General features: G+C 47.0%; 2 protein-coding genes across 7 annotated transcripts in view; one reads left to right on the forward strand and one right to left on the reverse strand.

The window, feature by feature from the left end:
* Rlbp1 (retinaldehyde binding protein 1) overlaps positions 1–11,406 on the reverse strand; it is an 11,892-nt gene extending 486 nt beyond the window's left edge. Inside the window, exons 1-10 of one of the 4 annotated variants that reach the window (XM_076936232.1) lie at positions 11,246–11,399; positions 11,012–11,103; positions 9,671–9,791; positions 8,964–9,070; positions 8,640–8,768; positions 6,411–6,615; positions 4,457–4,635; positions 1,850–2,008; positions 569–679; positions 1–379 (exon numbers count right to left, since the gene is read on the reverse strand). The exon at positions 1–379 is cut by the window's left edge and continues 486 nt beyond it. In XM_076936232.1, coding sequence (XP_076792347.1) covers positions 221–379; positions 569–679; positions 1,850–2,008; positions 4,457–4,635; positions 6,411–6,615; positions 8,640–8,768; positions 8,964–8,975 — 954 coding nt within the window. In that variant the 5' untranslated portion in view covers positions 8,976–9,070; positions 9,671–9,791; positions 11,012–11,103; positions 11,246–11,399 and the 3' untranslated portion in view covers positions 1–220. Of the gene's footprint in view, positions 380–568; positions 680–1,849; positions 2,009–4,456; positions 4,636–6,410; positions 6,616–8,639; positions 8,769–8,963; positions 9,071–9,670; positions 9,792–11,011; positions 11,104–11,245 lie in introns of all 4 variants that reach the window. The other 3 variants (XM_034517816.2, XM_034517811.2, XM_034517817.2) reach the window with 3 other exon arrangements.
* Positions 11,407–16,480: 5,074 nt separating this feature from the next.
* Positions 16,481–23,553, forward strand: part of Fanci (FA complementation group I) — a 59,373-nt gene continuing 52,300 nt past the window's right edge. For all 3 annotated transcript variants that reach the window (XR_013111180.1, XM_034502512.2, XM_076936239.1), the window contains exons 1-3: positions 16,481–16,563; positions 20,134–20,236; positions 23,274–23,346. Coding sequence is in view for 2 of the 3 variants with exons in the window: in XM_034502512.2 (XP_034358403.1) it covers positions 20,153–20,236; positions 23,274–23,346 (157 nt within the window). In the remaining variant the exon portion in view is untranslated. The remainder of the gene's footprint in view (positions 16,564–20,133; positions 20,237–23,273; positions 23,347–23,553) is intronic.

Raw genomic sequence — 23,553 nt, forward strand, 5'->3', positions numbered from 1 at the left:
GCAGGTGGGAATTTAACTGCCCCACAAGTCTCCTGTTTAAAGGCATTCCCGTGCCTCACTGTCCTCTAGGTAGGTTTGGGATGAGGTGCCACTAGCGTTCCTAAACCTAGGGAAGGTGGGGGAAGCCAGTCACTTCGGGCATTCCCGTTGCCGGTCTTGGGTTCAGGAAAGCTGAGGAAGGGTTGGGATGCTAATACAGATCACATGACAGGGCATCTCCTCATAAGGCTGTGTTCTCAACTTCCTCCCGGGGACCAAAGAGTAGCTCAGCAACAGCTTTGCCATCATATTTGGGCAGTGTACCCCCAAAATCAGCAGGCAAGATGTTCTCATCTATCTCCTGGAAGAAGCCATCCAGGTCATCTCCATGAACAAAGACCTGCAGGGAAGTGAGCAGGGCGGCTGAGCAGAAGGATGGGGGAGGGGAGACAAAGGCACAACATGCTGTCTTTGTCTGGTGACATCTTTTTCTATGGCCTCCACATAGTGCTGGGTGGCAGGGGGAGGAGGCTGTTCACTCAAGTTGGGACCAGTCTATGGAAGGGTCGGGAGGCAGCCACACACTCACCCTCTGTAGCAGCTTGTTCTTCAGGAAGGGCTTGACCACATTGTAGGTGGTGGTGAAGTACCATGGCTGGTGGATGAAGTGGATAGCTTTGAACCTGGCTGGGAATGAATCCTGCAGTGACAGAGAGAGATACCCGCTGGCTCCACTGCCCCAGTGGTCTTAAAGGCTCCTACTTAACATCACACACACACACACACACACACACACACGCACGCACGCACGCACGCACACGCACACGCACACGCACACAGCCTCTCCCCATGGAGTGAGGACTGACTTGTCCAGCACCACATGTAGCCCATCCTAGGGCCAGCCACCAGAGAACCTTGGCTTCATTTTAGCTGCAAGGTACAGGGAAGATACCCTGCAAGTTACACAACCTAAAGCTGTCCCAGGATGAAAAACAAAAACAAAAATGAAATCCTAGAATTAATATTTTTAAAAAAGAGGATAAAATGGTACCCTTTCTTTGGTTATTTGGTGATTGTATGTATATGGTGGTATATGTATACATGTCTCTGTGTGTGTGTTGGTATTGTTTTTCTTGAGACAGGGTCTCGTGTGTATTCAAAGCTGGCCTTATGAGTGATTATATCTTTAAATGTCCAGTCCTCCTGCCTCTTCCTTCTGAGTGCTAGGGTCACAGGCATGTGCCATACTGGCCAGTGCTGGGGATGAAACTCGGAGTCTGTGTAAGCTAAAGAAGCACTCTACCAACTGAGCAGTGGCCTCAGCCTGGGAACTGAGTTGTTTTCAAGCCAATTGTCCACCGGGTGGACTGCAGACCATTGTATACATCATGGTCAGGCCTCCTTCTCACACCCACCATTTCCCACCTCATCTTTCTCAATGGGAAAATGGGAAATAGAAGGTAGCTCAGAGGTAGCTCAGAGACTGGGAGCTACCAGCATATAAAAGAATCAGAGGAAGCTGGGAGATTCCTTCCTTAGGATAAACACTCAAGCAAAAAGAGGCAGCAGAATATACTTGGCCAGACAGTCTCAGGTTCCAGGATGACTCTGCCACTTTATCTGTGTGTGAACTTGCAAAGTCGATTAATCTGTGTTCCTCAGTTTCCAGGTTTGTAAGATGAAGCAGAAGATATGGGCTAGATATTGAAACCAGGCTCCATCGCCAGATAAGTGTGTCTGAGATCACGCTGTCACTAGACAATGTCATCTAGATGATGTTGAATTGTCAACCCCTTGGGTCCCTTCCTGCATCATAAAATTGGGAAACTAGGCCAAGCCTCCCCACCTGTAAAAGGTTCCAAGGTCTCACCTGGAGCATGTCCACCATCTTCTTGAGATCCGAGGGGCGGAGCCCCGCTGCCTGCTGCATGGTGAAGCCCTTAAAGTTCTCAACGATACAGAAGCCATTGATTTGGGTTTCCTCGTTCTCCAGCAGTTTCTCCAAAATGAAACAATATGCCTGTAAGATCTAGAAGCACAGAGGTTACAGATGTGGCTCAGTCAGTGGGCCCTCAAGTTGATCCCCAGCATCAGAAAGCCTAAAGCACAGCAAGCAGGGTTAAGATCCAACCCACGATTAAATCTCAGGGTTCTGAGTGGAGAGCCAGCTAGCACTTCCTCACTGCAGGGATTTGCCAGAGGTATCCATCTAGGACTTCCCCCTCACTGAATACATGCCAATAAAATAACCCTCAATGTCACATTCATGAGTTTATCCCAGCATCCTTGCATCCAGCATCTGGTGAGAGAGGAGGGAAATTCGGGAAGCTTTAAGCTGTGGAACACTGGGAGCACTGAAAGTGACATCAAACATTAACAATAAGGGGCACTTACTCTTCACAGTGTTTCATGTCACAGAAGGATCCCGTGCTGATTTTGGTTTTGTTTGTTGGTGCAGGAATCAGCATGCTAATTATTTTTATGAGGGTCTTATTTTGTAGTTCAGACTGGCCTTGAAAACTGTTTAGCCCAGGCTAGCCTTGAACAAGAGCTCCTCCTAACACCAACTCTGCTGGAATTGCAGATCTGACCACCATTAATTACCCTGTCTTCTGTGATCCACCTTTCCTAGACCCTCCTTGCCTCCCTCCTTCCTTCCTTTCTTCCCTCTCTTCCTTCCTTCTTCCCTTCTCATTTCTGTACTGGGGATCAGTACAGAACTTATAACTTATAACAGGCGTATAACTGTTTGCAACTCCAGCTCCAGGGGATCTGATGCCTCTGGCCTCCGCAGGAACTAGCACTCATGAATGAACACACATTCACACACATAAACATGTAATTAAAAATAATATAAACCTTGCAGGTCATGGTGGTGCATGTCTTTAATCCCAGCATTTGGGAGGCAGAGGCAAGCAGATCTCTGTGAGTTTGAGGCCAGCCTGGCCTACATATAGAGTTCTAGGCCAGCCAGAGCTATGTACAGAGACCATGTCTTTTTTTTTTTTTTTTTTAATTTTATTTTGTGAGACAAGGTTTCTCTGTGTAGCCCTGGCTGTCCTGGAACTCACTCTGTAGACCAGGCTGGCCTTGAACTCAGAAATCTGCCTGCCTCTGCCTCCCAAGTGCTGGGCGAGTACCACCACTGCCCAGCTGATACCCTGTCTTTAAAAATGTATATTTATAAATGTATATAAATCTTCTAAAATGATTTTATTTATTTATATATTTTTATTTATTGGGTTTTTTTTTTATTTTGTTTTTGAGAAAGGGTTTCTCTGTCCAGCTGAGATTAAAGACGTGAGCCTCCACCGCTGGCTTAATTTTATTTTTGCTATCATTTATTTATGAGGAAGACATTGGCTCCTCTGGAGTTGGCGTGACAGGACACAGAGACTGTGTGAGCTGCCTGACGTGGGCGCTGGGAACAGGGCTTGGGTCCTCCACAGGAGCAGCAAGAGCTCTTCACAGCTGAGCCGTCTCTCCAAAAGAATGTCTTTTTGGAAAAGGGCTTTGAGTCTAAGGCTAGTATCTTGTTTACTGAGAAGGCCTAGGAACATCCCTAATTAGACCAGGCATGAGGTGGGGGGTTTGCTGTTTCTATCACGGTTTAACTAGAGCCAAGTACTGGCTGGTGCAATCTAATTTCTTCTTAAAGTCTGGGTCCTAAAGACTAGAAAAGGTGAAGAAAAGAGTCTCGTTTATTTACAGGTAACAGTATACTTAGAAACACAGGTGAAGCCGGGCGGTGGTGGCGCACACCTTTAATCCCAGCACTTGGGAGGCAGAGGCAGGTGGATTTCTGAGTTCGAGGCCAGCCTGGTCTACCGAGTTCCAGGACAGCCAAGGCTATACAGAGAAACCCTGTCTCAAAAAAAAAAAAACCCACAGGTGAAGGCCAGGGCTGCAGCTCACTTGTTAGAGTGCTTGTCTAGCCTGACTGTAATCCTGGGTTTGACCCCCAGCACTACATAAAATGACCTATGGTAGCCCAGGCCTGAAACCCCTAAACAGCAAGAGGATCAGAAATTTGAAGGCCATCCTAATGTTCATAGTGAATTTAAGACCAGCCTGAGATACCTGAGACCCTATTTCAAAACAAATAAGAAAGGAAGGAGGGAAGGGAGGAAGGAAGAGTCCTTGATTCTTCTCCTTAATCAGTCCTCTTGAGTGCTTAAACATACAAGCAAGCAGATGGTTAAAAGTAGGACAGGACCTGGACTTTCCAGAATCTTCCAGCCCATCGTCCTCTAATCCCCATTCTCTCTATTGCTCTCAGCTTTCTCCACTTGGCATTGCTGGGGATAACCAGGCCCATGGGCTCTACTTGCAAAGCTGCTGGGCTTTCCAGCTGCCCTGGAGCATCCTAGGAATTCCCTCCCTGCTTGGAAGATGCTGACTACCTGCCTTCCTCCCTCCAGAGAGACCTTGCCTTGTGGGGATTCCAACAATAGTTAGGAGAGAGAGCCCAGCTGACCTCATCAAAAGTAACTTCTTCACAGTGCCAGTTTTCAATGTTGAAGAGCATAACCACTCGGCCATACTTGTCTCGACTGGAAAGGACACCAGGGTAACCGGCCTCGATAGTGCAGCGGAGAGCCTCCGTGGACAGGCTATTGAAGAGTTCGGGGTACTGGAGCCTGAAGTTCACATAGCCTGGAAGAGGGAGAGTGAAGGAGCCCTGTCTGTCAGGAGCCATTCCAGCCTCACTCACCCACCTTCTCAGGTGGCACAGGACAAGGATCAAGGGTCTGGTTGTTGCCTGTGTATAACAGAACATCCAACTCTCTGCGTCCTGTTTTCTTTCCACAAGTGTGATGGTTTGTTTATACATGTTTGGCCCAGGGACTGGCACTATTAGAAGGTGAGGCCCTGTTGGAGTAGGTGTGTCACTGTGAGTGTGGGCTTTAAGACTGTCATCCTAGCTGCTTGGAAGCCAGTATTCTGCTAGCAGCCTTCAGATGAAGATGTAGAACTCTCAGCTCTTCCTGTACCATGCCTGCCTGGATGCTGCCATGTTTCTGCCTTGATGATAATGGACTGAACCTCTGAACTTGTAAACCAGCCCCAATTAAATGTTGTCCTTATAAGAGTTGCCTTGGTCATGGTGTCTGTTCACAGCAGTAAAACTTAACTAAGACAATAAGATTGGCCTTTTTCCCCTAACTCTTGTGGCAATTACACAGCGTTCACAATGGGAACATTGTGAGCCATGTAGACATGAAGTAGAGTCTGGACTCAGAAGGCCTTCCTAATTCTAGCAATGCCTACCTGGTCCACAGATGTCATTCTTACAAACCCTGAACAGGTTCCTGCCTTCATGTGGCCATCTGTATCCCACATCTGGGGCCCAGAGGAGGAGTTTAGGGAGCAATTGCCAAGGAGCTGCCAATAGCTTCTCTGCGGTTCTAGAATTCCCAGTCTTACCTCACCTCACCTCTGCCTTGTTCCCTGCCTTGTTCCCTCTGTCTGGTTATTCCGATGCCTGATCTCCCTGGGGTTTGATTTTCGGATATTTCTTTGCAGTAGGAGCCTTTCTAGATGCTCCACCCCCAGCTTCAACCTTCTGTCCTTTCTAGGCCACAGCCCATTTTCCTCCTTACCGCTTGTCACTCACACTCTACCCATGTAGTCTGCTTATCAGGGTTATTATTTCCAGCAATCGAAGAATCTAAGGTCTACAATGGCAGGGGATGCCAGGGCTCCTTGACCTAAGGCAGTGGTGGGTCCAGGGTGGCACTGAGTTGACACTTGGGGGAAGAGGGGAAACTTAAAAGGAAAAGCTGTTAGGCTGCAGACTACCTGCTTCAACCCTTCCCCCTACAGACATCAAGGACTCGATTTCTTCAGGAAATGTTTTTCTTCATCCAGCAGGGCCATGACACTTCTGTCCCTGCCCCCCAGTCCCAAGGCAAGCACCATCTTTGGTTCCACTGGGGTTGGGATTCATTGTCAGGTAAGTGCTGGAGGAGGCATGCTTCTTCACCTGGAATATTCCAGAGGCCAAAGTGCTTCTGAGGGGAATAGGAGGGTCTACAAAGGAAACACCTTCCTTTGTTGTCTAAATGTGGTTCCTGAATTTTACTTACCAGGTCCCAAGACTGACAGAGAAGAGATTTTTCTAGGAATCTGGTCTTGACCGATTTTGCCCATCCATTGCCCATCCATCCATTCATCCACAAGTTAACATAGCCCAAGTGGTCTTGGGGGCTGCTCAGTTCACACAGACACACAGACAGAGACAGACAGACAGACAGACAGACAGACACACACACACACACACACACACACACACACACTTATGAAGGATTTGGAGACAGTGACTACCTCATGGCATAAGGGTAGTGTGGAGAGGGTAGACATTCTCCTCATCCCTTCCACCCCTCTCCCCGGCCCCCTTGCCAGGGCCAGCCTTTCAGTGCAGGCCTTACCTTTGAGCAGCTCATAAGCACGGCCCACATCAAACTTTCGGGCACGAATGAAGCGCAGGAGGAAAGCTCTGTCTCTTGCCTGCACCCTCTCAGCCACTGCCTGGGCCAACTCCTCCCCAGAAGCCGCCTGTGCCTGTACCAGCTCCTGCAGCTCCCTCACCGCCTCCTCCCGGGTCTCCTCCTTTTCATTCAGCTCATCCTTGGCCTAGAACAGGGTGAGGTGGGGCAGAAGTTACCAGTATGCGCTGATGAGGAACAGGGAGTGTGTGAAAAGGCTCAAATCTAAGCTAGCCTGCTGGGAGTGCCCGGAGCACTGCAGCTGGGGTCTCACATTCCGGTCAAGGCGTGGCATGCTGCTCTCTCATAGACACGTGCATTTGGAAAGAGTCAAACTGCTCAGCCTGGATTTGTTTGCAAGATTCTGACAACAATCAAGTGTTTCTAACAAGTGCCCATGTGTACTGTGCTCTTACCAAACAGCCGGCTAAGTCTTCTAAATATATTGTGTATGTTTTTTAATTTACCGAATTTATTCATTGTACATGTGAGTGTTTTGCCGGAATGTATGCATGTGCGTTATATGTATGCTTGGTGCCTGTGAAGGTCAGAAGAAGGTATCAAGTCCACTGGAACTGGAGTTATGAATAGTTATGAACCACACTGTGGGAGCTTCCTGGGTCCTCTGGAAGAGTAACAAGTGCTGTTAACCACTGAGCCATCTCTACGTTCCTACATTATGTTTTTAATCTTGGCCACGACTCATTGTGGGGATTTGGTTGGTTTGGTTTTTGTTTGTTTGTTATGTTTTATGATTTTAGTTGCATTCTGCAATTATTTGTTTGCTCTCTCTTTATCTCTGTGTGTGTGTGTGTTTAGGGGAGCATGTGTTTGTGTGTGTTGCGATGTTCACATAGAAGTCAAAGGACCACCCATGGGAGTTGGTTCTCTTTTTTACTATGTGGGTCCTTGGGATCAAACTCATGCAGTCAGGCTTGATGGCAAGGGTCTCATAGTCAATAATCCACCTAACCAAGCCCTTGTTTTTTGTTTTGTTGTTGTTGAGACAGGGTCTCTAGCCCAGCTGACCTCAACTTTGAAGTATAGGCAAGGTGGCCCTGGAACTCTGATCCTGCCTGCTCCTCCCATGCACCGGGATTACCGCATGTCCTACCATGCCCAGGTCTAAGTGCTGCTGATACAGAATCTCATGCATTTTAGACAACTTTGCCAATTGAGCCACACCACCAAACCTGTTTCTGTTTCTTTTGAGACAAGATCTCTATATGTAACCCAGGCTGACCTTAAAATTGTAATTCTCCACCCTATGCTTCCCAAGTGCTGGGATTAAGGGCATGATCCCCTATGTTCAGCTAGGGTTCTGATCCCCATCTCCCAGAGGAGCAGGTTAAGGGGGCTAGAGGTGATTGTGGTCTTGCCCTAGTTTCCCCAAGGAGAAGGAGGCACTTCCAGGACTCCTCCTCAGGCTTTTTCCTTCACTCAGTGGCCTCCCCAACTTGACCAAGCAGAGGACTCCCTGCCTCAGCCCCAGAGCTTCACAGCCCTTCTTTTGGCTGAGCCAGAAGATCTATGAGAATGGCTGGGTCAACTCTTCCTTTGGGCAAGGGAAAAGAATTCAGATGTGAATGACCTGAGAGCACTTGTTGATGGATATAGCAGTCTATGCAGAGATGAGAACCTGAAGCTGAACTCATCCACTTCCCATCTTTGCCTCAGCAACCCTAAGCCAGCTGCCAACTCCAGCAGAGCTCACTCTGATCACCCTGAGCTAATCTAACAGCCATAGGCACAGAAAGAGGCCAGACCCAGAGAAGGAAGGCTGTTTGCTCAAGGTCACATAGCCAGTTTATGTCTGGTCCTAGAACTTAAGCCTGATGCTTTTCTATTGGGGACAATGTACCTTTGTTTACTCTGGCCACTTCTGAAGCAGTGTTTTTTATATCTGAATCTAGGATGGCCCCTGGCCCATAAGCTCCAGGCTGGAGTCTTAGATTCAGGTGGTCTGAGTACTGATTACTCTAGCTGTTGCAATAGCTCTGACTTCAGGATAGTTTCTAGAACAGGCTAGTCTCTCAGACCGAAATAACCTAGAGAGTGGGAATGGGCCTTTTCTAAAAGACAGTAGGTTTTGTCTTGTTCATCCCACCTTTGCTGGTTGCTTCTCAGGTTGTCCCAACCACACTACCTCTCCCTCTCACTCTGGCATCTCACCTTCTGCATAGTGTGGCGGGGCAGCTGGCTGCATGGGCCAAAGACAGGACCATGATCCTTGGTTGTGAGCTGCTCCAGCTGTGCCCGGAGCTCCTGCTCCTCTTCAGGGATTATTCGGAATGTGCCCACCTGGGAAAAGAGAAGTCAAGTAGAAGGTGGGACAGTTTTGTCCCCGGCAGCCAGAACAACTGGCAAATGGGTTTGCATAGTGCCTTTGGCCAAGATCTGTGCTAAGCCTCCTCCCTTTGGTGGGTCAGGGCCCCAAAGAGATTGTTGAGATGTAGGGATGAAGGGAACGAGAGACAAAGAGCCCAGGATACTCACCCCCTCTGACATACTGTCTCTTGAAGACACTGAAGGGAAAGAAAGAACCTGTTTGCTCTGCCCCGCCTCTCCAGGTGGCCTGTCCCCAGCAACCAAGGAAGTCAGGACTACAGTGATATTAGAGAAACCATTTTATGTTTGTCTCAGAATAGTGGATCTCAAGCATTCAAGTCCCTCCGAACAGCTAGCTGACTGGCTAGAAATATAGATGGGTCTTGGTCCCTGTGATTCTAACAAGAGGACTGAAACTAGAGCCCTGCTTCCTTACCTGACTCTGAAGGACATGTTTCCTGGGCTACTCTTGGAGACCACTGTATTTGAAGGGCGCACACTACCAATATACTAGTCTTCAGCAGCTAGTCAAGAACAAACCAGGATTGGGCCCCATTCTCAGCGACTGCAGTGTAAGGCAAGGCAATCTCTCTTCCTTTCTGTAGCCTTCCTTCCCCAGTACAAATGGGCTCCCCAGAAACCTCTCAGGCTAGTGCATGGCTCCATCCCCAGGGCATTCATTCTTAGGAGCCATGGTGAACAGTTATATATAATCAGTCCTGGGTGTGTGCTCAAAGGTTTGAGACACACTAAGGACTTGTAAATTCATTATCTCAGAGACAGCATGGCAGCTCCACCCCTCTTTTATCTAAGGGGAAAACAGGGCTAGGAGAGTAAGTGATTGGTCCAAGGTCACAGAACCCAAGGTTACATACCTAAACTGTGACTTCTGTAGGCACCAAGAAGCAGCTTGGGGCAGCAGAATATGGGACCTGGGTTCCAATCCTGTCTCTCACACTTGCAAGTTGTGTGATTTCACCCAAGTCTTGACTGTCCCTTGTTGGGATGGAAGGATTAATATGTAATTAGATAATGTACACCAGCACAGATTTCTGGGCTACTAGAACAGATATCCGTCATGACCAATGTTTCCAGATTTTCTCCTCCGAGGCCTACGTGTCCCCAGTGACTGTGAGGATCTTTACATTCTGTTTCTGCCTGTGACCAGGTTCCACTGGTCAGCTCGGTCACCTACTCATGGTATTCAGACTGGAGCTTGAACCTATATCTACCTGATACACTAACTCTCTTTGCCTCAAGCCAAGTCATCTCTGTGCAAAGTCCCTGGGGAAGCTGGTGACAAAAACCTTGTAGGTTGGAGAGATCTGGATTTGAATCTGGCTTTTACCACCTGTGTGACCATAGGTAAGGTATTTAATCCTTCTGAGACTGAGAGCCAACTGAAGATAATAGTATCTACCAAAAGTGACTGCCATGAAGACCACAGGGTTCTGTGACATAACCAAGCATGGAATCCTGCTCTACAACAGAGTCTTTTCTCCCTCACTTAACACTGAGATTTAACCCAATTTGTACACTGAAACTTGAGCATCTTACACAATATCTGGGGGCCTGTCACTTCTCTACCACAGCCCCTGAAAGGACAGAGGAATTCTTGGGGCTGGAACCCATCCACAAGAACCATCTCTTTGGATAGCAGACAGATATTCAAATATGTGTGCGTGAAGATAAAGAGCTAACTATTGTGGCACACGCCTGTATTCCCAGCGCTTGCAAGATAGAGGCAAAAGAATCAGAAGTTAAGGTTATCCTTGGCTACATACCAAGCCAGCCTGTGCTATATGAGATTCTATCTCAAAAAACAAAAAGCAAAAGCTGGACATAGTGCTACACATCTTTAATCCCAGTGTTTAAGGGAGCTCTGAGTTCAAAGCCAGCCTGATCTACATAATGAGTTCCAGGACAGGCGGGGCTTCATAGGGAACCCTGTCTCAAGCAAACAAAGCAAAGCAAGCCTATGAAGAACTCAAGAGGAATTAGTGGATACCCCTAGCCAAATGTGCAGATCACCAGCCTAAGTCCCAGATCTTAGAAATGCAAGATTAAAGCCAGCATAGAGAAGCACTTATCTCTTATTTTTTAAAACGTTCTTATCCATTAGCTGTAGGCATGTATGTAATAAAAACATGCTACCCCTAGATCCACATCAATGTTCTCTGGCATTTAGAATGAGCAAATAAAGTAAAATTAATTACCAACACAGTATTTGATCATCTGCAGTTCTAATTGAATTAGGTACTCCACATTTGTATGTGCTGCGTCTGCCTGTGGATCGGTCTGGCTCACCCTGCAGAAGGCATACCGCTTTACAGGCAGTCCAAGCAATCTGAGATGTGGTGTTCGCCACCCATCCCTGACCACTCACCCCCTCTCATGCATACACTCTTTCTTATGCTCACTGGCCCAGCCAGGCCTTGTTACTGACTTACCTGACAGCTCTTTCTTGGAGCTACTGGATGCCTGAATTGTTCTGGAGCTCTGGAGGCTATTTCCTTTGGGGGTGTGGTTAGGTCAGCAAATTGGGATTAGCATGTCACAAGGAACTTCTCAGGCCCACCGTTTCCCATTTAATCAGGCTCACAGGAGGCCCAGAATGAACCAAGCGAAGCACCCTGAGGGAGAGGGGAGAGGCCCAGCCGGCGGGGCCACCATCAAAGCCCTGCTTTGTGAGCAGGAGCTTGGAGCTCTGTTCAGCCATGTGGAAGCCGCTTCACTGGGATCTGGGCCAGCCCCATCTCATTTCCCTGCCATCTCTCTTCTCAAACTCCCAAGGGGCCTGGGAGACTATTCCCTCCCCACCAAGGGCAGGACATATAGAGAAGTGAAGAGAAACTGTAAATGTGATCATTGCTGCAACCCAGGTCCACTGTCCCACATGCAGAGGGAAATGGAGGCGGTGAGGCTGAGCAGGGAGGACCTGCTATATACCCCAGACTGGTCCTGAAACACACTGCCTACATTTTTGTATGTGTTTGTAGGAGGCTGGAGATGGAACCTAGGGCCTGACACATATAAGAACTCTATCACTAAGCCATTCCCTCAGCCCCTGCCTCCTTTTGTTCTGTGCAGCCCAGATAGGTTTTGAATTCCTGATCATCCCACCTCTGCCTTGCAAAGGGAAGGAAGCAGGGGTGTGGCGCCAAGGCACATCTCCCTCGTCTGCCTTTCAGTCCTTGCTCCAGCACCATTCAAGATGTGTGGTTACAGTCCCCTCTGAGAATTGGGATGACTAGAGAGCCAGCTGGGGCTGTGGGGGAAGTCCTGAGATGGATGCAAAGCACCCATTTCAGGGACTTAGCTGTCCTATCCCTGGGAAGTGTTTTGGGGAGCTCATAGTTGTACCCAGTGCAGAACCAGTGGGCACCTACGCGAAGGGAATGCATCCAATTCTCAGTGAGGCCAGGAACCCCTGAGCAGCCCCTCAGCACGCAGCACCCAGCCTCTGCCTTGGTATATCATCAGGGTATGAGGGATGCAAGTGCTTTAGATCATTCTCTGTGGGGAATTCCAAAATCGGGAGCTCCCTACTTTCACCATGGACAGTTCTCTGTAATTAAACTCATCTTCAGTCTGGGCCCAAGCAGCCCACCTTTGGTCCTGGTTCTCTCTCCTTGATGTGCTCAGGGTAGGGTTGAGCTCATGTGCACAGGTCATTCTCTGGAATCCAGCCACAGATATGTTTTGATCCTACCACAGTATGGGGCTTACCTATAGGCCAATGAGTTGGCATCAAAGGATAATACCTTGATCTTAGACCTCCAACTTCCGGGATTCAGAGAGAATGAATTTCTATTGGTTAATTCACCTAGGCTGTGACATGTTATGCCCAAGGAACCTCACTGGCTGTGATGCTCTTGGGAGATGTTAAGAGTCCCGGCTGCTCGGGCGGTGGTGGCGCACGCCTTTAATCCCAGCACTTGGGATGCAGAGGCAGGCGGATTTCTGAGTTCGAGGCCAGCCTGGTCTACAGAGTGAGTTCCAGGACAGCCAGGACTACACAGAGAAACCCTGTCTCGAAAAACCAAAAAAAAAAAAAAAAAAAAAAAAAAAAAAAAAAGTCCCGGCTGCTAAGAGGCTCTGTAAAGGACCAATCAAAGCGCTTCATCATAAAGCATCTCTGTGTACCAAGAGGACTACCATGACATGGCCTAGTAGGAGAGAGCTGCTTAGACCCAATCTGTGGGTCATGATCCCTTGGGAGGGGGTGATGGACCCTTTTACAAGGGTTGCATATCAAGTATCCTGCATACCAGATATTTACATTATGATTCATAAAGGTGGTAAAATTATAGTTATGAAGGAGCAAGAAAAATAAATTGATGGTTAAGGGTCACCACAACATGGGGAACTGTATTAAAAGGTCACAGCATTAGGAAGGTTGAGAAGCACTGGCATAGAGCATCTCAGGACAGCATCAGGCAGGAGGCCCTTTGGGGAAGCAGAGCTCTCTACAGCACAGCTTTCTGCTCACAGCCCTTCCCCTACCTCCTCCAGCCCTCCCCTCCCCTCCCCTCCCCAGAGTCCTGTTCACCCCTAGTTCCTCTGGCTAGAACAATGGGGCCACTGTCCTCATTGGCCCATAAACCTGTGCTGTTGCACTGGCTTACACCCTTGGGCTCCCTGGCCTCCCTGGCCCCAGCTGACTGAGGAGATGAGGAGAGAGGGCTTGCATTTGCAGGGTCAGCATATTAGAGTAAAAAAAAGCCTTTCAACTTTGTTTTTGTCATGATGGGATGGACACATTTGTGTCACAATTTATTGAATACAAAGTAAATTCACAGCTTTCTTGGATGCAATTTCCTAAGTAATGTTAATTTTGCTTGAAAAGTTGGCTATAGACAATCATCAGAATTTCATTCCAATCTTATTTGCCAATACTAACTTTTAGATCAACACATATATGTGTGCATATGTGCATTCACACATATATATGTCTATATGCATATATTTCCTAAGTAATGTTAATTTTGCTTGAAAAGTTGGCTATAGACAATCATCAGAATTTCATTCCAATCTTATTTGCCAATACTAACTTTTAGATCACACACATATATGTGTGTATATGTGCATTCACACATATATATGTCTATATGCATATATATGTATATATATACATATATATGTATATATATCTCAGAATGGACATGAAAGCATGAAAGGGTTAAAGAGGCTGTACCATTCAGAAAGGTGTTCAGTAAGTCTTAGAAACTCAAGGGCAGAGCTGTTCTGGTGCAGAGGTATCAGACCCAAGTTTAGGAAGTGTGCAGAGGCAGGCACATTTTTGTTCTTTTTAAATATATATACATGAACACACATGTTTGTATCAACAGCTGTGCATACATGTGAAGTACAGGCCAGAGGATGATTGTCAGTGCTATGTCTTGGGTTCTATCCACTTTTTTTTTTTTTTTTTTTTTTTGACAAGGTCTGTCATTGGTCTGGAGCTTGCCCAGTCACCTATGCTAGCTGGCCAGTGAGCCCCCAGATCTGCCTGTCTCTGTCTCCCCAGCACTGGGATTACAAATGAGTGCCCAGTAAGTACCTACCTAGTGGCTCACATAGGGAATCCAGCTAGTGAACTGAATGGGAAAAGATTAACTGCTTAGTTAAGGAAGTCTGCACAGGGAGTGGAAAAGCTGATGCTAATCCGAATCTATTCTTTGTCTTACTAACACTGTTAATGCTGGCTGGCCCCTTGTGGTGGCGCATTTGCAATCCCAGGCACTTGGGAAGTAGAAGCAGGAAGATTAGGAGTTCAAGGCCTGTTAGAACCTTAGCATTCCTTCTAGGCTCTGCCCAGCAGTTGCCTAGCAACAGCCAGGTAGGCCTGGCTTGCTATAAAAGAGACTGTTTGGCTTCTCTTTGCACTCTGACTCTCTGTTCCTTTTCTCTCTGACTTCTTTCTCCCTCCCCTGCCCCCCTCCACGTGTTCCTGGCCAGCCTCTTCTCTTTCTCTCTTCATCCCACCTCTGTATCTTTCTTATCGCCCCCGCCTCCTCCTCCTCATCCTCCGGCCTCGTCTTCGCCTCTCGCTCTCTCTCTCTCTCTCTCTCTCTCTCTCTCTTTCTCTCTCTCTCTCTCCTTTCTTTCTCTGCCTCCACTCCCTTCTCAACCCTCCTTCCCATGCTCCTGAATAAACTCTATTCTATACTAGACCCATCATATGGCTGGTACCTCAGTGGGGAGGGATGCCTTAGCATGGGCCCACTGAGGTACCCTCACCCACCGCATCATACCACACTCTATAAAACATATCCTTGGCTTTACAAAACACATCAAAGGCCAACCACAGTTATGTGGCAAGTTGAAAGTCAGCCTGGGCTATGAGAGATCCTGTCTCAAAAAACATAAGCAAAAAGTTAATGTTAATAAAAACTATAGATGCTATTATTCGTGTAATGGGGTAGACATTCATACAGAAAATTCAGTAAGTGCTATGAGATGCACAGATGAAAACTCAGGGATGCTAGTGAGCTTATTTTATCTATATAGACTGTCAACAGATCTACAGCTAAATGGTGCAGTCCTAGAAGGAGTTTGGAAGGAAAGTTTTGTGGGAGGATGGGATGAAGTCGTCTGTTTCTTTAATGAAGTAAAGGATCCTTCTTAGGCACCACCCTCAGCCTCAGCTGTTGGGTTTTAGCTACTTCTCACAGTTCAATGTCGAGACAGAAATGTAAAAGAGTCCCAGTAAGGAACATGGGAAGACGAGTTGTCATAGTTTTGAATATGCTTGGCCCAGGGAGTGGCACTATTTGGAGGTGTGGCTTTTTTGGAATAGGTGTGTCTCTGTGGGCATGGGATTTAAGACCTTCCTCTTAGCAGCCTGGAAGTCAATTTTCCACTAGCAGCCTTCAGATGAAGGTGTAGAACCCTCAGCTCCTCCAGCACCATGTTCCCGCCTTGATAATAATAGACTGAACTTCTGAACCTGTAAGTCAGCCCCAATTGAATGTTGTCCTTATACGGGTTGCCTTGGTCCTGGTGTCTGTTCACCGCAGTAAAACCCTAACTAAGACAACAGCTGAGACACATTACTTTCCTCCAGCAGCTGTTTCTTCCAGATCTGGTCACATAGACCCATTACACTGATGTCCTTCAAATCTGAAGTCTTGCCATTACCTACCCCTTCAGTCGCCATTGCCACATTCTAACTTATACCACAGACAACTTACAGCCTCATCCAAGGAATTCTATCTTCAGACCTCCATACTCAGCTCATCATCAAACAAGCTCTGAGGCACTCATCTGACAAGGACATGGTTAGACAATGTGAATATATCCATGCCCTTCCCCCCTCTGCCCCTACTATTAAGGCAACTACATGCTTCTTCTCCTCTACCACCTTAAGCACCTTCACATGCTTAGCTAGTCAGGAGCTTGTTGATTCTGAGCACTGTGCACCCTCAGTCTAAAGATCTAAAGTACAATTTCGGTCCACTGCTTCATTTATCTTGACGGTGGAAAGTACCAGCTCAAAGAAAGCCTAACCAGGTCATACATAACGCGCATGCTCACTCTGAGGTCCCCCATAGCCAGTGAGCAGGTTGCACCTCCCTCTCCCCCGAATTTGGGCCAAGATCTCTGCAAAGATTCCCCCCCACTTTATCGTCTAAAATGGTATGCCCCATCGAGTTAGGAAGTCGGAAGTGCGCCGCGGGGGCGGGACCTGTTGCTCTGGGCAACGGAAGTGAGGGCTGCGTGGAGTTGAGCGGGAATTTTGGAAGGCTCCTGCGCTGAGGTTGAGGTGACTGTCAAGGGTCTGTGATTTACAGGGAGGGAGGAAGTAAAATGGTGAGGACAGGCGGGGTCCCCTTGCGATACGGCGTCCCGCCGTGCCTGGTTCCTGCGCAGGGGTCGGGAACATCAGCTTTGGCGGGTTTCTCGGAGGCGCGCCCAGCTCAGCCCTCCCAGTAGGGTCAACGCCTGCTTCCGGAAGGTCCCCGGCCGGGTTTCACGCTTGGAGGACAGTGCCAGTGGGAAGACAGGCTAGTGGTATCGCGTAGGATAGGCAGGATATTCAAGACGTGCACTCTCGAGCAGAACGGAGCTCCAAAAGCTAACGACCCCATCTACAGAGCTTTTATTATAACATACAAAGCAATTACCCAGTTATTACTAAACGCTTAGTATTTTTTCGGCACTGTATATAGAAGTTAGGATAGCAAAATCTACACTACCTGCCTTACTTTATAGTTTCTGTTTCTTTCTCCTTTTCGTTTTGTTTTTGAGCCAGTGTCTTATATTGGCTACAAACTGTGTAGCCAAGGATGACCTTCTGATCTTGTTTCCACCTGAGTGCTGGGATTACAGGAGTCCATCACCATGCCAGGTTTATACAGTTCTAGGGTTACGACATCATCAAACCAGGGCGTCAGGCCTGCTAGGCAGTTCTATCAACTGAGTTAAACCCTCTGGCCCACATCAGGTATTTGTTAGGTCCTTAATATAAGCTTGTTACTGTGCTCATGATAAACAAAACTGGAAACACTCATAGAACTGTAGCCCAGTGGGAGACCTAGCCATTAATTTAAAATCTAATATTAAAAGTTGGGGGGGGGGGGTAGGGGGCACAGCTGGAGAGATGGCTTAGTGGTTAAGAGCACTAGCTGCTCTTCCAGAGGTCCTGAGTTCAATTCCCAGCAACCACATGGTGGCTCATAACCATCTATAGGGGATCTGATGCCCTCTTCAGGCAGGCAGATGTATATGCAGCAGAGCAATCATACATTAAATAAACAATTTAAAAAAAAGAAATTTCACTGGTGTTTGTAGAGGATGTAACGGAGGATATTTAACCAGGTCATCTGAGGGAGTGGGTGGAGCTGAGGTCTGAAGATTTTGTAGAAGTTGAGAGCAAGGATGGAAGGGTGGGTATTTTGTTTCAGATGAGAAATTGTTTATAAGGACGTCAGGATTTGAAGGACAGAAAACAATTCATTGCTCTTAGAAGACTGGTAAGATCAGAAACACAGTTAGCTCTTTGTCCCTTTTCATGACTTAAATGCCTGTTGCCCACAACCAGTCCTTTCTCATCACAAAGTCTGAACTCAGGTTTTTCTGGTTTTGGTGGTGGGTAAGTGCATAAGAACATACTGATACAGAAGGTGTAAAACCCAGTGTGAAGCTCCCCATCTTCAGAATGGCTGTTATAACTGTAGAAGCTCACCGACGTGTGTAGACTTTGGGTCTGGTAAATTCCATTATGTGATTTTTTTTTAATTCTTTATTTTACATTAAAAAAAGAGACTAGAGTGATAAAGGAAGTTAGGCATGGGCTTAGACCGTACAGGACGTGTGTGTGGAGATACTCTCTGGGGCCAGAAGACTTCCATGCAGTTGTGAGCCACCTGATGTGGGTGCTAGGAGTGGAATTCAGCAACTCTGGAAGACCAGTGGAGGCTCCAGCACACTGAGCCATCTCTCCAGTCGCAGGACTTTGTGTGTACTCGTGTGTGTGTGACAGTGTGTGACACAAAGTCTTTTTTTTTTTTTTTTTTTTTTTTTTTTTTTGGTGTCCCTGGCTGTCCTGGAGCTCACTATGTAAACCAGGCTTGCCTTGAGCCCACAGAGATCCACCTGCCTCCTCCTCCCACATACTGGGATTAAAGGAATGTGCCACTGCCATCTGGCTTCCTTCCTTTCTTTCTCTTCCTTCCCTCCTCCTCCTCCTCTTCTTCCTCCTCTTTCTCCTCCTTTTGGATTTTTGTCTAATAAGAAAGCAATAGAAAATTACCTTTAAGATAAGGATAGATCAGAAGGAAACTATATCGTTTGGTTTTTGTTTTTAAAACTATGGTATTGCTGGGTAGAGGGGAACAAGTGAAGAAACTATTTTTGTAGTGGTTCGGTGCTGGATGACGGTGACTTTGAAGTAATGTCGTCCAAGTAGAGGTGGGAGATAGAGTCAGAGTCAGCTTTGAGAGACAGTTGGGTAGGTCTTGGCAGGGAGGATTGGCCCAGGTTTCTGGGTGGAGCAGCTGAGTAGATGCTGTACTATACATGGGGATGGGAGCAGGAAGGAGAGGAGAAGATGGGTCCCCCTATACATGGGGATGGGGGCAGGAGGGAGAGGAGAAGGTGAGTCCCCCCCCTTGCAGTCTGCATTTACCTCTTCACGTCCACACCACTCTGTCCTGTGTCCAGTGTCCCTCCATTCATCTCTTCCACTGCCCAGGTCCACCACTCTCCACGTGACTTTATCTTTACCACTGACGTAGCTCCAGGCCACCTCTCAGTTTCTTCTTTCTCCACATTCCCTTCCCACTTTGATTCACACACTAGTTTCATGTTCAGTTTGCCTCAAAGACTGTTTTCAGTCTGGACAGACTCTCTTGCTCACAAACTTTTTGATGGTTGTTGTTAAAATCTAAGTTCCTTCGCTGACACTTGAGATCTTGTCTCTTCCCAACCCCTCCTTCTTGCCGCCGTACTGCTCCACTTGGCCGCCATCGCAGCAGTCTCCTGTTCGCCAGTACGGTTGTCAGCTCAGACCTGCCTGCCTCTGTCTTTGAAACCCTCCTTCCCAGTACTGTAGATCATCTGGTTGTCTGGGCTACGTAAAGTTAGTCTCTTAATTTCCAGTTCAGACTTTTCTCCTGAAGACATTTGGAATGTCACTAGACCCTTCCTTGTTTTGGTTTTGTTCTTCAGTTTGTTGAGATAGAGCCTCTTGTAGCCTCGGCTGGTCTCAAACTCACTATGTAACTGAGTGCTGGTCTTGAATTCCGAAGCCTTCCTTTTCTTTGCTTAGTATGAGCTAAATAGCTAGTGCACCTGATCACCCCCACCTCCATGAGTCCCTACTTCCTACTTCCTACTCCCCTACTTCCCTGCCCTCGTTCTCTTATTTTTTCTTTTTGACGGCATGGGAATTGAACCTGGGGCCTCGAGCATACTGAGCAAACACCGTCCCACTGAGCCACATCTTCAGCCCCACTTGTTTTTATTGTACCATCTAAGTGGCTCTTACCATTTATGATGCTGTTGGTTCACTCATTTGTTGAACGATATTGTATGGTATGTTTATATGGTCCTATAGATTTACAATATATTTGCTATAGAGCTAACTGCTATTTTGGCTTTAAGTATTCTGTTGAAAGGATGGTTAAAAATGTATGCAAAGCTATGAAACCACTTACAGAATTGTGGGAAATTCTTAAGACTTGATTAGGACAAGCAGACAAGCATCATCTCCTTATGCTAGGCCTCTATCTGAACATGGCTGCATCGTTTGTAACAGGTGTGACTTATTCAGGTTTTACTTCCAGAAGCTTCCAACCATGACTTTTTTTTTTTTTTTTTTTTTAACTTACAGTTCTCTGATATGAGCAACCATGGATCTGAAAATTTTATCCCTAGCAACAGATAAAACTACAGATAAACTGCAGGAATTTCTTCAAACCCTGAAAGCTGATGATGTGAGTACAGGCAAAGTCTGTGTGGGTGGGAAATAGAGCAGTAGCTGCAGAGCCAAGGAGATGCTCTGGCGTGCCCTCTCGCCAGTGGTAAGACGGACACCAAGCTATAGGCTGCAATCCTGCTAATGGGGAAACCGAAAAAATTGCAAGTTCATGTCCTGCCTGAAGTAAATAAAAAGTACAGAGAGGGTGAGGTTCAGTTCAGTGACAGAAGGCTCTCACAGTGTGCACAGGCCCCAGATGCAGTCCCCAATTGCTATAAAACCCCAAACAAACAATCAAACAAACAAATGGAGATTCAGCAGGACGGCTGACAGCCATTTATCATCAGCTTTAAATCAGAAATAGCCTTAGACTGCCTTTACAGTGAGTATATACAAATCAGTATATTTTGGGGTTTTCTTTGTTTTAATTCTGTGTGTGTTTTGCCTGCATGTGCATCATGTGCATACTTGGTGCCCGTGGAAGCCATGAGGTCATCAGATCCCCTAGACCCGACATTACAGATGGCTCTGAGCCACCACGTAGGTGCTGGGAATCAAACCTGAGTCCTCTGGAAGCCGCGCAGGCTCTGTTAACGGATGGACCGGCTCCAGCCCCTGCGGGCCGTGGAATCTGCGGCTGTGTAGAGGCCGCAGCTATGGGTGTGAAGCACTAGTTTACTTGCTGATGTGTCCTTGTTTACGTTCTTCTATAAAGAAAATAAGTTCATAGGCAAAAAAAAAAAAATTGTTTAAATCATTGGTAAAAGAAAACCAATGCCTGAGTCTTCACTGTAAGTCCATGATTATAAAAATGAAACAGTGATGACATGGATTTCTACTTGGCATGTTGCCCTTAGATCTCAGAATAGAGGGTATAGATTCTGACACAGAAGCCAGGTAGAGATTGGCAGTGTGCTCTGGTAAGCCCTCTGGGTAATTTAAGTGCTTATTAAAACTGAAATGACACCGTTGTCAGTGGATGCTGCCACCTTCCAGGGGGTTGCTTAAGTCTGAAATTAAGAATTGTTGACTGACTTCTTTCTCGGTATCGCTCTGCCCTTCCTTTACCTCCAAACTGCGATGGATTAGACATTTCTTGGATTGTGAATCTGTCTCCTTTTCCCCGTCTCCTGTATTAATGTGCTAAGTCTGCTGTTATAAAATAGGACCTCAGATGACTTAAGTGATAACTGTTTGTTTCCTGCGCTTGGACACTAGGGTCCAGATCAAGGCGCCGCCTCCTTCCAGGACTGTGATGATGTGTTCCGGGTCTACCCCTTAATTTTTCATTTTGCAGAGACCTGCATAGCTTGATCCTGGAACCCTGACTAGGAGTAGCAAGGGAATGAAGAAACGAACAGACTTACTAGTGAAATCACAGAGATATTCACCAAAAAAAGCTGGCAAGCTGCGCACCGCGGCAACCCAGAGCCCAGCACGTTTCTTGTGCAAAGCACAGAGGGTTGGAATTAGCTAGTCTCCAAAGGAGGTTTCTGTAGGCCAGCAGTCTCAGCTGTAAAACACTGAGGAGGGAGCTGCCACGGCTAGTTTTTGCACACACTAATAAATCATTCGTAAACACTTGTGCTTAGACCAGGGGAAGGCTCTGCCTTTCTCAACCTAAGCTGGGTGAAAGGCTTGGCTGACTCCTCACAGGTCCAAGGCCCTGGTCCTCAACATGGCTGTACCATGCCAACAATACACAGCCACTCAGGACATCCTCTGCTCCTCACACGTCCACACAGTCTCCTGCAGGCGTCTCTCGTGCCTCGTCCATCCCCACCACCCCTCTCCCTTCGTAAGTGGTGGCACTCACTTTCCTTCAGCAGCTTCTCTTGTGCGTAGATGAAACCTAGGCTTCCTGTGGGATCCTTCTTAGTCCAGTCCTTGCTGTTGCCCCTACCCTTTCCCTCCTTACCACGCCTGATGTGGGGCCTCAAGCATACTGAACACTTGCTCTGTCGAGGCCTGAATCCAATGATACCTCCATCTCTGTGTGCACGGCCAGCCCGTTCCTCCCTGCCCAGTCTCTGCTTAATCGTCTCGGACCCTAGAGGAGGCTTGCTGGCTCTACCTGCTCTTACTTCCCTTTCCTCCGGCTACTCTATCTCTGCTGGGTTTCTTCATCTTTACAACATCTTTTCTGTTGGTTTTTTCCCCCCTTTCTCATAAACTCTGAGTCAAATTACCATGTCCATTTCGTTCACCTTTAGATTGTTCTCTGAAAAAGTGGATGCTCTACAAGTATTGCAGATGGCAGTGTGGTTGTATCTGAATCATGCTGGGGCATCTTTTGTTAACCAAAGAGTCAACAGATATTTGTAGAATGAAACCCCCACCCCCTATCTTTGGGATTTTGAGATAAAGTCTCACTTTGTAGTGTACATAGACCCTGAGCTCCCACCTCTGCCTCCCAAATACTGGGGCTAAAGACATGAACTGCTGTATCTGGCTCTATACATTTCTGAATAGGTATTAGGCTTTTTTTTTTTTTTTTTTTTTTTTTTTTTTTTTTTTTTGTAACAGGGTCTCTAGCTCAAGCTGTTATCAATATCCTGCTCAGCCAAGGATAGCCTTGGACTCTGATACCTGTGCCTACATCTTGAGAGTACTGAGGTTACAGGTGCGTGGCCACTGCACCCAGTTTTTGGAATGCAAGAGTTTGAATGCAAAGTTTTGTGCATACTAGGCCAGTACATTACCAGCTGAGCTACATCCCTAGTCTTTATTATTATTATTATTATTATTATTATTATTGAGAAGTTTCACTTTGTGGCCCTTGCTGGACTTCTAGTTGCTATGTATCCTAGGCTGGCCTAGAATTCATAAACATTCTTCTGCTTCATCCTGAAGTGCTAGGATTTTAGGTCTGCATCGCTCTGCCTGGCTTTTAGTCTTGGTTGTCCAGGATTCTACTGGGCTCTCCCTGCTCTATCAAAAGGGAGTGTGTGTGTGTGTTTTAGTCTGTCCTGAAGCTGGCGGCCCCTGTTTGATTCTGCATACTGAGGTCCCTTAGGGAGAGATGCATAATTGTTTTCTCTCTCTGGTTGCAGTTGGCCAGTCTCCTTCAGAATCAAGCCGTGAAAGGAAGAGCTGTCGGAACATTCCTGAGAGCCATCCTCAAAGGTGATTGACACCCCTTGTAGTGTACCTATTGGGAGATTGGTTTACTTTGGGTGTCATTGCTGTTGGAAGCCCCACTGGGACATTCTCTTTGTTCAGGAGATTCTACAGAATCAGCTAAAGTAGCACTGTCCTCAGTGGGATACTCAGATACCTTACAGAAGGGAGTCAGAGTGCCAACCTGAGACTGTTGCTGATTTTGGAGCCTGT

This window comes from Arvicanthis niloticus, chromosome 1 (assembly GCF_011762505.2).
Source record: "Arvicanthis niloticus isolate mArvNil1 chromosome 1, mArvNil1.pat.X, whole genome shotgun sequence".
NCBI lineage: Eukaryota > Metazoa > Chordata > Mammalia > Rodentia > Muridae > Arvicanthis > Arvicanthis niloticus.